This window comes from Megascapheus bottae, chromosome 1 (assembly GCF_031878675.1).
Source record: "Megascapheus bottae isolate mThoBot1 chromosome 1, mThoBot2.hap1, whole genome shotgun sequence".
Classification (NCBI taxonomy): domain Eukaryota; kingdom Metazoa; phylum Chordata; class Mammalia; order Rodentia; family Geomyidae; genus Megascapheus; species Megascapheus bottae.
The window spans coordinates 20404427-20417291 of NC_143509.1; the positions used below are offsets into that span (position 1 = coordinate 20404427).

A 12865-nucleotide genomic window follows, 5' to 3' on the forward strand; every position below is an offset into this window, starting at 1 on the left:
CAAGCCCCACAACACACAAAAAAAGAAGAAAGCTATATAAAAGTTTAATACTGTACATTTTTTTTACTATTTTTATGTAACAGTTGACTCCCTATTTTAGGATTTAAAAACACAGCAAAAGAATTTCCATCTTTATACTCTTAATGCCACCATAGAATTCCTGAAGGCATTGCTAATATTTTACTCAATTTCATTTTGTTATCAAAATGCATCACTCTCCCATATTTGTTTATTGTATATGGTATAAAAATAATCATTTGAAAAACCAGTTGTTTATTTATTACAAAAATAGCTTAATATTAAAGTTGATGAGCACTTCAAAAAAAGAAATAATATGAATTCTTTTTTGAAAAAGAATCCTGATTTTGCTCTCTGTATTCAAAACTATTTTTTCTAAACTCATTCATACTTTCGAGTCAGATTTCAGTCTAGGATTTTGTGAGTCATTATTTTTTTTTGAGATAAAATCCAATCAAATCAGTCTTGATTTGTTCTACTCACAGACTACTCAAAAGTAAATTTCTTTTTTCCTTTTTCTTTTTTGTCAATTGAGGGGCTTGAATTCAGGGTCTCATTGCTGTCCCTGGGCCTCCTTGTACTCAAAACTACCACTTTGGGCCCCAGTGCCACTTCTGGTTTTTGAGCTGTTCATTTTAGAAAAGTCTGTTAGGGAGTTTTCGCCTACAATGGCTGTGAACCGTGATCCTCAGATCTCAGCCTCTGAGATCTACATATAATAGCTACATATGATGACAGATGGGAGCCACTGGCAACCAGGAAAAGTTTATTTCTGAAATGAGGTAACTTTCACAGGTTTATGATGCCATCTTAATCTGCTAAAGCATATATACGCTCATAAAGATTTTCTTGAACTTGAATGGACATAGGCCTTTCGTCAAAACTCATTAACTGTTCTCTCATAGAAATCTCTAATCTTAAATTTTTTTCATATATTTTTTATTGTAATTAATAGAAGGGTTACATGATATTTGCCAGATAGATGGTGCATTAATTCCCATACATTGATACCCTTTCACATGTCTTGGTCCCCATTTCCCTCCCCCCTACCGCCACCCCTCTTCTTGTTTTACCCCGTTCCCTATCCAATTTCAAATAACCAATTAGTATTTGGTTATTGGTTAATCTTAAAATTTTAACAGATTACTTACAAAAGTAAAATTTATACCATGAACTATACTATTACAGAAGAAAAAAATAAAATTTCTAAGTTTTCTCTTTCCTTTCTATCCCTTGCCTGTGGCAGTATTTCTTGTATGCCTTCTAGAAAAACAACCCAAGAGCTCGAAATACTATGTTGCATGTATTTGAACACGTGATCAATGCTTTGATGAATAAACCATTCTGTATTCATAGTCAAAATCACTGATGTGAGATAGCTACTTACAGAGTTGACAGTGTATTTTAAGATGTACTGTATTTTAAAAACTGCTATGTTGAACTTAAAGGACTTGGTACAATGACTTCAAGATAATATTAAAAATATAATAAGTATAATGGCCACTTACAATCCAAAGTCCATCATATTGCACTTGCTTGTGGAATTCATTGCACTCATTTACCCACCAATCGATGCAGTCTGGATTTGTGAAATCTGGGTACACTGTAAGTCCTGGCCATACCTTGATGGGAAGAGTATTCACGTGTGTGTAGGTTAAATAAAATGTTAATGGAATACAAAGGTATATCAAAAAATCATTAAAGTTATGATATTGCCCTTTCATAGTGAATTATACATTTATTCAGAACCTTTCAATGATAAAAAGCAATATTAATTCATTTCTGAAGGCATTGCCTCCAAAAAGTGAAATAAAAATATTCATTTTTAGTATTTCTGTCTTGTCACTGAACATGGCCATGCTACTTCACATGTATTAGCACTCACTGAAACTTTTTATGATTTTTTTTTAAAGGCTTGCAACAGCACATTTATTTTATTTTATTTTTTTTTTGCCAGTCCTGGGCTTGAGCTCAGGGCCTGAGCACTGTCCTTGGACTTTCTCAAGGCTAGAGCTCTACCACTTGAGCCTCAGCACCACTTCTGGCTTTTTTCTATGTATGTGGTACTGAGGAATCGAACCCGGGTCTTCGTGCATGCTAGGCAAGCACTTTAACCACTAGGCCAAACTCCTGGCCCACTTTTTTATGATTATTAACAATTTTCATTAGCAATTCATGAGGTAAATACTATTTGTCATTTTTCTAAACAATAGAGTTACCAGAATTGAGATTGGAAAAGGAATATGCATGCATTTTCTTTTTTTCATATATTTTTTTATTGTAATTAATAGAAAGGTTACATTATATTCACCAGATAGATGGTGCATTACTTCACAGACACTGATACCCTTTCTCATGTCTTGGTCCCCATTTCCTCCCCCATCCCAACCCTATTAGGTCTGCCTGGGAGAAATGATTCCTTCCCTTGGCGTTCTCCTGTGCACTCTGGAAATCCCAGCCCGGACTGTAACCCTGGCAACTGGCATGTCCCCGAGTGGGAGGTCCCCCAGTCTGAAGTATTTCCTCATCCTCTAAGGTCACATCTGCTTCTGCTGTGGCCACACTCCTCCCCCTTATATAATGTCTCACTTCTGGCCGTAAGCCCTCTTTCTTCTGCCTGACTCCATCTTGTGCAGCTGGAGGTCTGTTTTCTCTCTTTCTCTCTCTCAATAAACCTTCGCCTCTTAAACTGCGTGGAGTTTCCTTTCGGCAAACCTTACAAGCCCCTCATCTTGTTTTCCTCCCTTCCCCATCTGGCTTCAAATAACCAAATATGCATATATACAATATATCAGATAACCAGGAGAAATACTGTAACAATATGAGATAACCAAGGGACAGGAAAAGAGATGAGAGATAACATAGTACATTAAGGACAACAATCACTCATTCATAGATTTTGTTTAACTAAGGGACAGCAAAAGAGATGAGAGAAAACATAGGACATTAAGGACAACAATCACTCATTTATGGCTTTTGTTTCTATATCCTGGAGGTCCTTTCATTTAGTGTCATTCTATATGGCTTTATGAATCTACGTTTTGTTCTTTTTTAAGAAAAAAAGAATTTACTAATGTTGATTTGTACATAATATTTTAAATGACAAGTTTAACAAACAGGTGTTCAAGGAGGGAATCTCTATTTACAATCACTGGGACTTAGTATTTAGAACTTAATCAAAATTAGGCTAAGGGTTTGTGTGTCATAGAAACATATTAATTTAAGAAATAAAACATGTCTATAGAGTCATAGGTTTTTATGTCTATATAGTTATGTTTATATTGTAAATCACCACATGCATTTTCTTTACTTGCTTGCTTGCCTGCCTTGTGGACTGGTGCTCTCCCACTTGAAACCTACCTCCATGCTTTAGATGTAATTTTTCTGACTATGGTGGTCTCAGACATTCTCCAGATCTTAGCCTATTGAGTTACTGTGATTACCAGCATGAGTCAACCAAGCCCTAAATATGTAGCTTAAAAGTAGTTATTTTCTTTTTCTAATCTAGTCATTTTTATTAAATCACAGAAGTAGGATCAGTGTTTAGATATTACTTTTATCTTTGATATATCTTACAAAGCTACCACCAGCAGAATATTTATTTTGGCTAACAATATACATTGGAGAGCTCAGTACTTTTCACTTTCTTCCTTATTTGCCTATTAAACTTAGGAAACTTACTAAGCAATAAGAAAACGGCTCACTGCTCAGTATTTCAGTATATTTTGCAAGGAATTTTAATAATAACTATTTCATTATTTAATTATGAATGGTATGTATAAATATTAAAACTCAGTGCTTAATATATAGGTGCTCCGTTTACATTTGCAAATATTTAGCACCAAATTTCTGCCTACACCTCTCAGAGTGTTTGTGAGATTATAAATTGTTATTGTGACTTACCAGCTTCAATTTGCTTTATGTGCTGTCAAATATTGTGTCTATTTGCTTTGCTAACCAAAGGAATTGAAATTGTGCTTGTTTTGACTGCAAATATTAAGTCTAAAGCCAGAAGAAACACGGTACATTCTCAAGAACATACTTCCAGAAGGTTTGTTGTTGAAGAATAGGAAAGATGACCTACACAAATTTATATAGTATCAGAGTTTACCTCCCCAATAAGTGGTGTTACTCCATCAGACTCATTTATCCACACATGTTTTGCATTTCCTTTCTCATAGGACTCATAGGGGGCTCCATTGGCACGCTTATCTATGGAAATTGCAGGGTCCTAAAAACAGAAAAAAAAATAGATGAGCAATCTATTACTTCCAAAATACACAAATGCTGAAAATATTTAACGCACAATTTGTCATTACCAAGATGATCACGTATTTCTGTCCATGGGCATGCAAATCTTCAACAAATTCAGGGAGCCCTTGAAATGTAACTGCATCATAAGTGAAATCTTTCTTGTCTTCCATATAGTCGATGTCAGTGACTTGTGTGTCCTGAAAATTGCCACAACATAGTCCAATAAGGAGTCAAAGCCTTTTATTTCCGTTTTTAACAAAAATGAGCTTGTACTATAAATGTGGTAATTAAAATTGAAAATAAAAAATATTTCATTTGGGAGCCAGTGGGTCCTAGCTTTCATTCTAAGTACTCTAGAAGCTGAGATTGGAGATTTGTGGTTTAAAAATCAACCCAGGTGGAAAAATCCAAGAGACTCTATCTTCAGTTAACCAGCAGAAATTCACAGCTGGAGGTGTGGCTTTAGTGCTAGAGCAGGAACGCTGAGCGAAAAGAGTCAAGTGAGAGATCTAGAGAGCCCAAGTAAAGAAAAAAGTAAATAAAATAACATTTTATTTCATAAAAGAAGCAATCATGTTAGTTATTCTCATTGTATTCCAATTTTTAGTTATTCTAATTCTAATATTAGTTGTTCTAATGTTCCTCTAATACCAGTTTTTTGCACTGAACACAGAGATTGAAATAATATTATTTCACCCACTAAGCCACAAACTCAACCCAAGTTTTGATCATTCTGAAACATAAAGAAAAAAATGGACTCTTCTAATATTGACTACAACAAGCCCTTATATTATAAATATATACAAGCACATGTATACATGTATGCACACGAACCTATATGCCCATAAATTTCATTACGTAAGAAATCAAATCTGCAGAATTCTGAAAAAAAATTTTAGAATACTTAGAATTTATTTGCTAAAACTGAATGCAATTTTGTTCTCATATATATATATATGATATGTAAATATATGTGATATATTAATATATGCCATATATTGGCATATATATACTATATGGATGTATGATACATGAATATATGTTGACTATATCTCCATTTCTTGGATAACTCCTCAAAATACATGGTATAACTGTCAGGCCCAAATAGGCATTGGGCATGGATGTAGAATATACTTTACCATTACAGAGCAGCTGAACCATCTTAAATACTCCCCAGAGTATTATGTGGCAGTGTTTAACCTCAGATTTATCTCCACCATCTCTCCCGAAGCCCTCGTGCTACTTACATATGGAATGCCAGCTTCCCGGTTTCTTTTCACCACTTCCTTCACTACATCTAAGGACTTGTAATTCCAGCGACTCAACTGGAATCCAAGACTCCAGTAGGCAGGCATGGCTGGCAGGCCAATAAACTGAGGAGACACAATGCATGTTTGTTTCATTACTACAATGAAAGTATAGTTAGCACTGTTCACCAATATTAACAGATTTTGTACTTTGCCATGTCTTTGGCAATCGTTTAACTTTATTGTAAGGAAATTTTGAAATGAGTTGTCTTTTCAAATTTTCCTTGCTTACCCTTTGAGAATTTTTTTATGAAACTCTCAGAAAGTTTATGTGCCATTCCTGATATTCTGTTTATTTTAGGTTTAAATTTTAAAGAAAATAACATTTCAAGAAATAACATTTGTCATGATATTTTCTATCATAAAAAGTTAGAGAATAAAAATAGTCAAAAATAATAAAAGGGAAGTTTTCTATTAAGAACAAGCTCTTATTTTTATCCAAATTATCCTCAAATAGGCACTGAGAATAAGATCTATTTTCAGGGTACAAAAATCAGATATAACCTACTGCGCTATTCTACTGAAACAGGTTGGGAATAATAGGCTATAATGTGGAACATATCAAAGAAATATAACTCCTGAAGTTAGTTATTTGGAAGTGAAAATCACTTTGAAATGAAAGGTAGAGAACTGTGCTGAGAAGTTGATATGTTGAGACAATACCCCTTTGTAAAGCTATTAAAAAATTGAAACTAACTATGTGTATGTGTTTCATTACATAGGAGGAAAACAAAAACTATATACTTGGAAAAATGGCCATAGACATGTGATATAATGTTTCAGTGTGTGGAATTTTTAGATAATAAAATGATACAGCATAAAATAATAGTATTAAATAAGTATGGAACACACACCTCTTGATATAGTTGCACCACTTGTTCTGGTGTATCTCCAAGAAAGATATAGAAGTCCAGAATACCACCAATGATTTTGTAAGTTACTATTGGTGTGGGTTGGATTAAAACCTCTGAAAAATAAAAATCAAAGAACAACTGCACACTTGAATAAAACTTGCTCTGAACATATGACTGAACACAACTTTGATTGGAAGAAATAATGTATTGCCTGTAGCAATAACATGAAAGAAAAATAGAATACCACATATTTGAGGCATCTGTTAAAAAAGTGCAAAACTGTCTTGGGGATTTCATAGCTTAAGAATTAGAAAATGTACCTCTAACAAGCAAGAGATTTATTTCCCTAATCATATATTAGATAGTCATTTCAACACAATATTCTACGGAGGGTCATGTTACATATATTAATTCCAAAGTGAGAAAGGAATCTAGTTTTTCAGTTTAATATTTTATATGTTATTTGATATTCATGTTAAACATTCAATTTGATCACTTTTTACTACTATGGACTCGCTTGATGTCATAGATAGGTAGATATAGATATATGTATCTATAATTAAGAATAGATTCCATATATAATTTGATTTATAGTAAAACTAGAATGTTTTTCTTCCTTCTTTTTCTTTGTGACAGTCCTGGGGCTTGAACTCAAAGCCTGGGTTCTACCTCTGAGCTGTGTGTGTGTGTGTGTGTGTGTGTGTGTGTGTGTGTGTGTGTGGAGGAGGGGGTGGGCATGGAGCCTGAACTTGGCCTGAGCGCTGTCCCTGAGCTCTTCAGCTCAAGGCTATCACCGTACCCTTGAGCCAAGTCCCACTTCCCATTTTCTAGAGGTTAATTGGACATAAGAATCTCAGGTCCTTTCGCACTCAGCCAATTTTTTTTCATATTTACTACTTTTTACCTCTATAGAGTATTTCTTTCTTCTAAAGAGTAATATACTATTTTTGACTTGATAAATGGGGTGGTTGGAATGAGGGAAGGTTGTACGAGTGGATATGTTTTCATATTGTTCTAAAAGGAAATACCCATTTTAAAAGCAAATTCTCCACATCATAGAAACGCTGATAAGCAAAAGTATTGCATCAATAAATTCAAACAGCATTTTTTTTTGCCAGTCCTGGGCTTGAGCTCAGGGCGTGAGCACTGTCCTTGGACTTTCTCAAGGCTAGAGCTCTACCACTTGAGCCTCATCACCACTTCCAGCTTTTTTCTATGTATGTGGTACCGAGGAATCGAACCCGAGTTTTCGTGCATGCTAGGCAAGCACTTTAACCACTAGGCCAAACTCCCAGACCCCTCAAACCGCATTTCTATACATTTCAAATGCTTAATCAAATACAAAGCTTGGAAACCCCCTAAAAATTTCTGGTTGGCATCAAACCAGTGAGGGATAACATAGCAAAATCCCTTGAATGCTTAGACGAGGTGAACCTACCCATTGCATTGCTGTTCATTAAAAATACCCCAAACGCTTTGCCAGTTGTGTCCTCCATGCACATGAAGAATGTCTGGTGGCCATATAAGTTGTGATTGTTCTACAAGGCAAAAATTAGCTAATTAAAGTTTCAAGTAAAGGCTACCTATGTCAAAAGATTCCTCGGAAAGTAGTTTTTATTATTTAGCTACCTACATTACTTTTTCTTTCATTGGAATCCCAAACTAAATATTGTAGCATAAAATTTGTGTAATTTATTTTACTTAACATTTCTATTAAAGAATTCAGTATAAAACATATTAATACATTACTATACTGTTTTCCCTTCTCTGTACTTCATTATAATTAAGAGAGTGTTCATAAGCTATCTATAATGAAATGAAATTTACCAGTTATTCACATTCTGATAGATAACTACATAAAAATTGCCCAATGTGTTTATTCTGAATGAACATATAGCTGGACTAACAGAAGGAAATATGAAAGCATTGAAAAGGTGACAGAAAATGACTAAAGCAATTTTTTTAAAGAATATAAACATAGACAAATAAATATGCCCATTATCTCAAGTATTTAGGTGGCATAATCAGTAGGGTTATAGTGCTGAGGCAGCCCCAAGGAAAAAGCAAAACTCTATCTGAAAATTTAAAAGGGTTGCAATGTAACTAAACTGGTTGAATGGTTTATGAATGAGCCTATAATTTCAAACCAGAACAGAAGCAAAAAATTAAACAAAAAAAAATTAAACAAAATGAATAAAGAAAGAATGTATGGAGAAATAAAGGTGAAGGAAGCTCCAGGCAAGAGGCTGTGAGTTTCTTATCTTTAGTAAACTACTCAGGAAAAAAACATAAGTGGTGATATGGCTCAAGTCTTTGCCTTGAGAAGCTCAGAGACAGTGCCCAGGCCCAGATATCAAGACCCAGGACTGACTAAGGTTCTCATCTTGGTGTTCATTATAGGCAGGAAAACTGTAACAGAATTTTATAGAATTTACTCTTACTTCTGTATCAAGGGAGTTTTCTCAAAATAAGCATTTATTCACTTGGAAGAAGAATATAGCACTGGTATTTAAATGTCATAAGTGCTACTAAACATGAATAGTATATTTCTTGTCCTGAAGAATCTCACATTCTGGAAGAAATGAATCTATGAAGAAATATTTCATATTATATCTTAGCACAATCTTTTGCCATGGTGTATTAAAGACAGGAAGACACTGAACAAAGGTCATTGCATAATGACACAAAAAAGTAGATTTGGAAATATAGATTAAACACGCAGCTAGAATATGTTCAAACAATAGTCCTTATACATGTAAAATACAAAGTGATTGAATAGAAATAATAAAACATAACAATGAAAGTCAAAGAAATAATTCATAACCCAGATAGTCTTTGCTCTACAACTTTGCTCTAACAAATTCAGTCACAGAGTTCATTTAGGCTTTAGCCCTCACTAAATTGAGCGAGATTTTGTGTTACCTATCAGTAACTAACTGTACCAATCATTTAACTGATACTGTCAAATCAATAATGCACCCAAAGTTGGCTGCTCATTCTTGTAATTTTAGCTACTCAAGAGTCAGATAGCTGAGGAAAGTGGTTCAAAGCCATCTCAAGCAGAAAAATCCATTCAAATCTGTCTCCAAAGAACCCATCAAAACCAGGACTGGAGGTATGGGTCAAGTGGTAGAGTGACAGATGTGTGAGAGAAAAGTAGACAAAGGCACAGAACGCTGAGTTCCAGCCCCACTACAAATATGCATACAAACATCATACATATGTATGTATATATGTATGTATGTACGCAAACCTTGCAGTACATACATGCCTATATGCAAAGTCAAATATGCTTCAATTAGCATCTGCTCCAACAGACTCATTTAATTTAAATCAAGAAATATGATTTCTCACATTCCCAGGAATTTCATCTCGAGTAAAGATCGGCCATGTTTTCCAATTCAAGTCATGACGAAATCTCTTATGAATGTGTTCCCCGAGACCATACATGTATTCACTCGGAAGTTTGGTTGAAATCTGCAGGTACTGGTCGGAGTAAATGAGAGGTCCAACACTGGTATCAAATCTGAACCATGAAAGAAAGAAAGACAAAGTGCAGAAAGATATATCAAGTATTCCTCCATGTATGGTTATGTGTAAACACATAACCTCATTTGAATGAGGTCAGTCACTTTGTTTTTCCAGAACTGAGGACTGAACTCATGCCCCAGTACTTCCCAGGCAATGCTATTCTGCTGAATTAAATCCTCAACCGCTGTTCTCTATTTTTATTTCTTTAACTATGATTTTATTATTTATGTGGTACTGAGGTATCAAACCCAGGGCCTCATGTATGCCACATTCACTAAGCCACATTCCTAGCCCCAGAGGTCAGTTACTTTGAAGAAAAAAATACTACTACAGAGTCAGCACATGCCTGTTGCATCCACACAACCTCTCTGTCATTTCATGCAATCTCGTCTTTATCATCCTTCCAACACTAAGACAAGAGGAGCTTTGCTTATCTCACACAACAGCTACTGCCAGCTGGTGAAAATCAATTCATATTGTCTGAGTGAATCAATAGTAAAGTCACGTTTCACACGTGGCCTTGCCTAGCTCCAGTGACTGAGTTTCATAGCATGATTTTTTGATAGAGTATTGTCCTGGCTTCTACACATCCAACATTTATCTTACAACTACTTCAAAACTATTTTCTTAATAGGAAAAAGTTTACATATTGTATACCCACCAAATATATACTATTAACTATCCCTTAACACTTTACATTTGAATTAAGCAGCTATGAACATAGACATGTATGGTGCATAATATGCTATTTGGATATATATACATATATCTTAAAAGTTTTTGAAATATATTAAAATATTAAAGTCTATTAGCTTCATACTATATGGCCTTATGTATCAAGATTTTGCTCTATTGCAGATCTCTGCTAGTAGAGCCCAAGGTTTCTACTGATTATGACAAATGAGGGAAACCATTGAGCCTAAGTTCCTTTGAGTCTGGCTTACTTCACTTAATATGATTTTTTCTAAGTCTTTCCATTTCCTAACAAATGGGGCGATGTCATTCTTTCTGACAGCAGCATAGAATTCCATTGTGTACAAATACCACAACTTGTTGATCCACTCATCAACTGAGGGACATCTAGGTTGGTTCCATATCTTTGCTATGGTGAATAGTGCTGCAATGAACATTGTTGTGCTAGTGGATTTAGTATGCCCTTGTTTCTGGATGGTTGGGTAAATGCCAAGTAGTGGAATTGCTGGGTCATAGGGGAGTTCTATGTTTAGTCTTTTGAGGCACTGCCACACTGCTTTCCATAGTGGTTGAACAAGTTTGCACTCCCACCAACAGTGTAGTAGTGATCCCTCCTGGCCACATCCCCTCCAGCATCTGTTGTTATTCGTTTTCCTGATCCTGGTCATTCTAACTGGAGTGAGGTGGAATCTTAGAGTTGTTTTGATTTGCATTTCTTTTATGACCAGAGATGTTGAGCATTTCTTCATGTGTCTATAGGCCATTTTTGTTTCTTCTTCAGAGAAGATTCTCTTTAAGTCTTTGGCCCATTTTTTAATGGGATGGTTGTTACTTTGGAGATTAGTTTGGGGGTGATTCAATTTTTGAGTTGTTGATATATTTTAGATATGAGGCCTTTGTCCGTTGTTTGGTGGCTGAAGATCGAAACAAAAGCCATATAACGAATGTTTGTTGTCCTTAATGTACTATGTTGTCTCTCATCTCCTTTGCTGTCCCTTGGTTATCTCATATTGTTATAGTATCTCACTTTGTTATCTGCTATATTGAATTTATTTGTGTTTGGTTATTTGAAATTTGATAGGGAAGGGGGAAAAACCAAGACGGGTGGGGGGTGTGGGGGGGGAGGGAAATGGGTACCAAGACATGTGAAAGGGTATCAATGTACGTGAATTAGTGCACCTTCTATCTGGCAAATATCATGTAACCCTTTTACTAATGACAATAAAAAAATGCAAAAAAAAGAAATATGCTCTAAAAAATAAAATAAAATAAAATATTAAAGTCTATCAAGGTGTGGTGCCTCAACCAAACTTGGAATTCTAGTTATTTGAGAGTCTGAGATCAGGGGATTGTGGATAGAGAGCAGTAAAAATGTGAAAAATTCCATGTCAATCAGAGAATGGGTGTGAGGGGAAGGTAGAGTAAAGCAAACCTATCATCCCATGACACAAAGAAGCACAAATAGGACAGCACTGGACTGTCCAGCCCAGGCATAAAGTAAGATTTTACCTTGAACATAACCAAGACATAAAAAAGGGGCTGGAGATATGGCTCAAAGGAGATAGTACAGGTCAAAAGCACATGTCCTAAATTCAATACTCACTACCAGAAAAAAGAAAAATTAGTAATGGATGTTTGATGCTTATTATCATGTAATAGGTCTTGAAAATTCACTCTTTAACCGGCACCAAAAAATATTCACTGTGCTCCCCTTTTCCCTCTCAGCGACCTGTCACCAATGTTCTATGCTCTGCCCCTATGATTTTAGCTGATCTGGATTCCCTGTGGAAGTTTGAATGTCATTAATTTGTCTCTTTCACTTTTAATTCAATACTATTTTACAATGTATCACAAAGTCAACTGCAAAAGTTACAAGAATGTTTATAGCTAATTTCTGATGCTGAGTTTTGACATTTGGGTAAGTAATACTTAGGGAAATGCAAGGTTATTATTCTCTTTTATGGGAAATTTCCTATGGGAAATTTCTCAAATCTTGGCACCAATGATTTCACCCTGAGCAATTCATACCAAGTATGGTGAATTTAACTAGGATGTATTATGCATATGAAAAATTCCTTTAAGGTTGTTATAGTAACTAATATCTTACGTGATAACTATATTTTCCTACAAACTGGCTATAGAATTTGGTAAATAATAAGCCTAACATACGGCAGTGGCTCTACATATGGAAAACAATAGGCAAAATTC

The 12865-nt window shown here is 35.0% G+C and overlaps 1 protein-coding gene across 1 annotated transcript in view; it reads right to left on the reverse strand.

The window, feature by feature from the left end:
- Positions 1-12865, reverse strand: part of Si (sucrase-isomaltase) — an 88447-nt gene that overhangs the window by 64586 nt on the left and 10996 nt on the right. Inside the window, exons 6-12 of the mRNA XM_090334608.1 lie at positions 9788-9959; positions 7872-7971; positions 6434-6546; positions 5520-5645; positions 4338-4469; positions 4130-4249; positions 1527-1640 (exon numbers count right to left, since the gene is read on the reverse strand). Coding sequence (XP_090190734.1) covers positions 1527-1640; positions 4130-4249; positions 4338-4469; positions 5520-5645; positions 6434-6546; positions 7872-7971; positions 9788-9959 — 877 coding nt within the window. The remainder of the gene's footprint in view (positions 1-1526; positions 1641-4129; positions 4250-4337; positions 4470-5519; positions 5646-6433; positions 6547-7871; positions 7972-9787; positions 9960-12865) is intronic.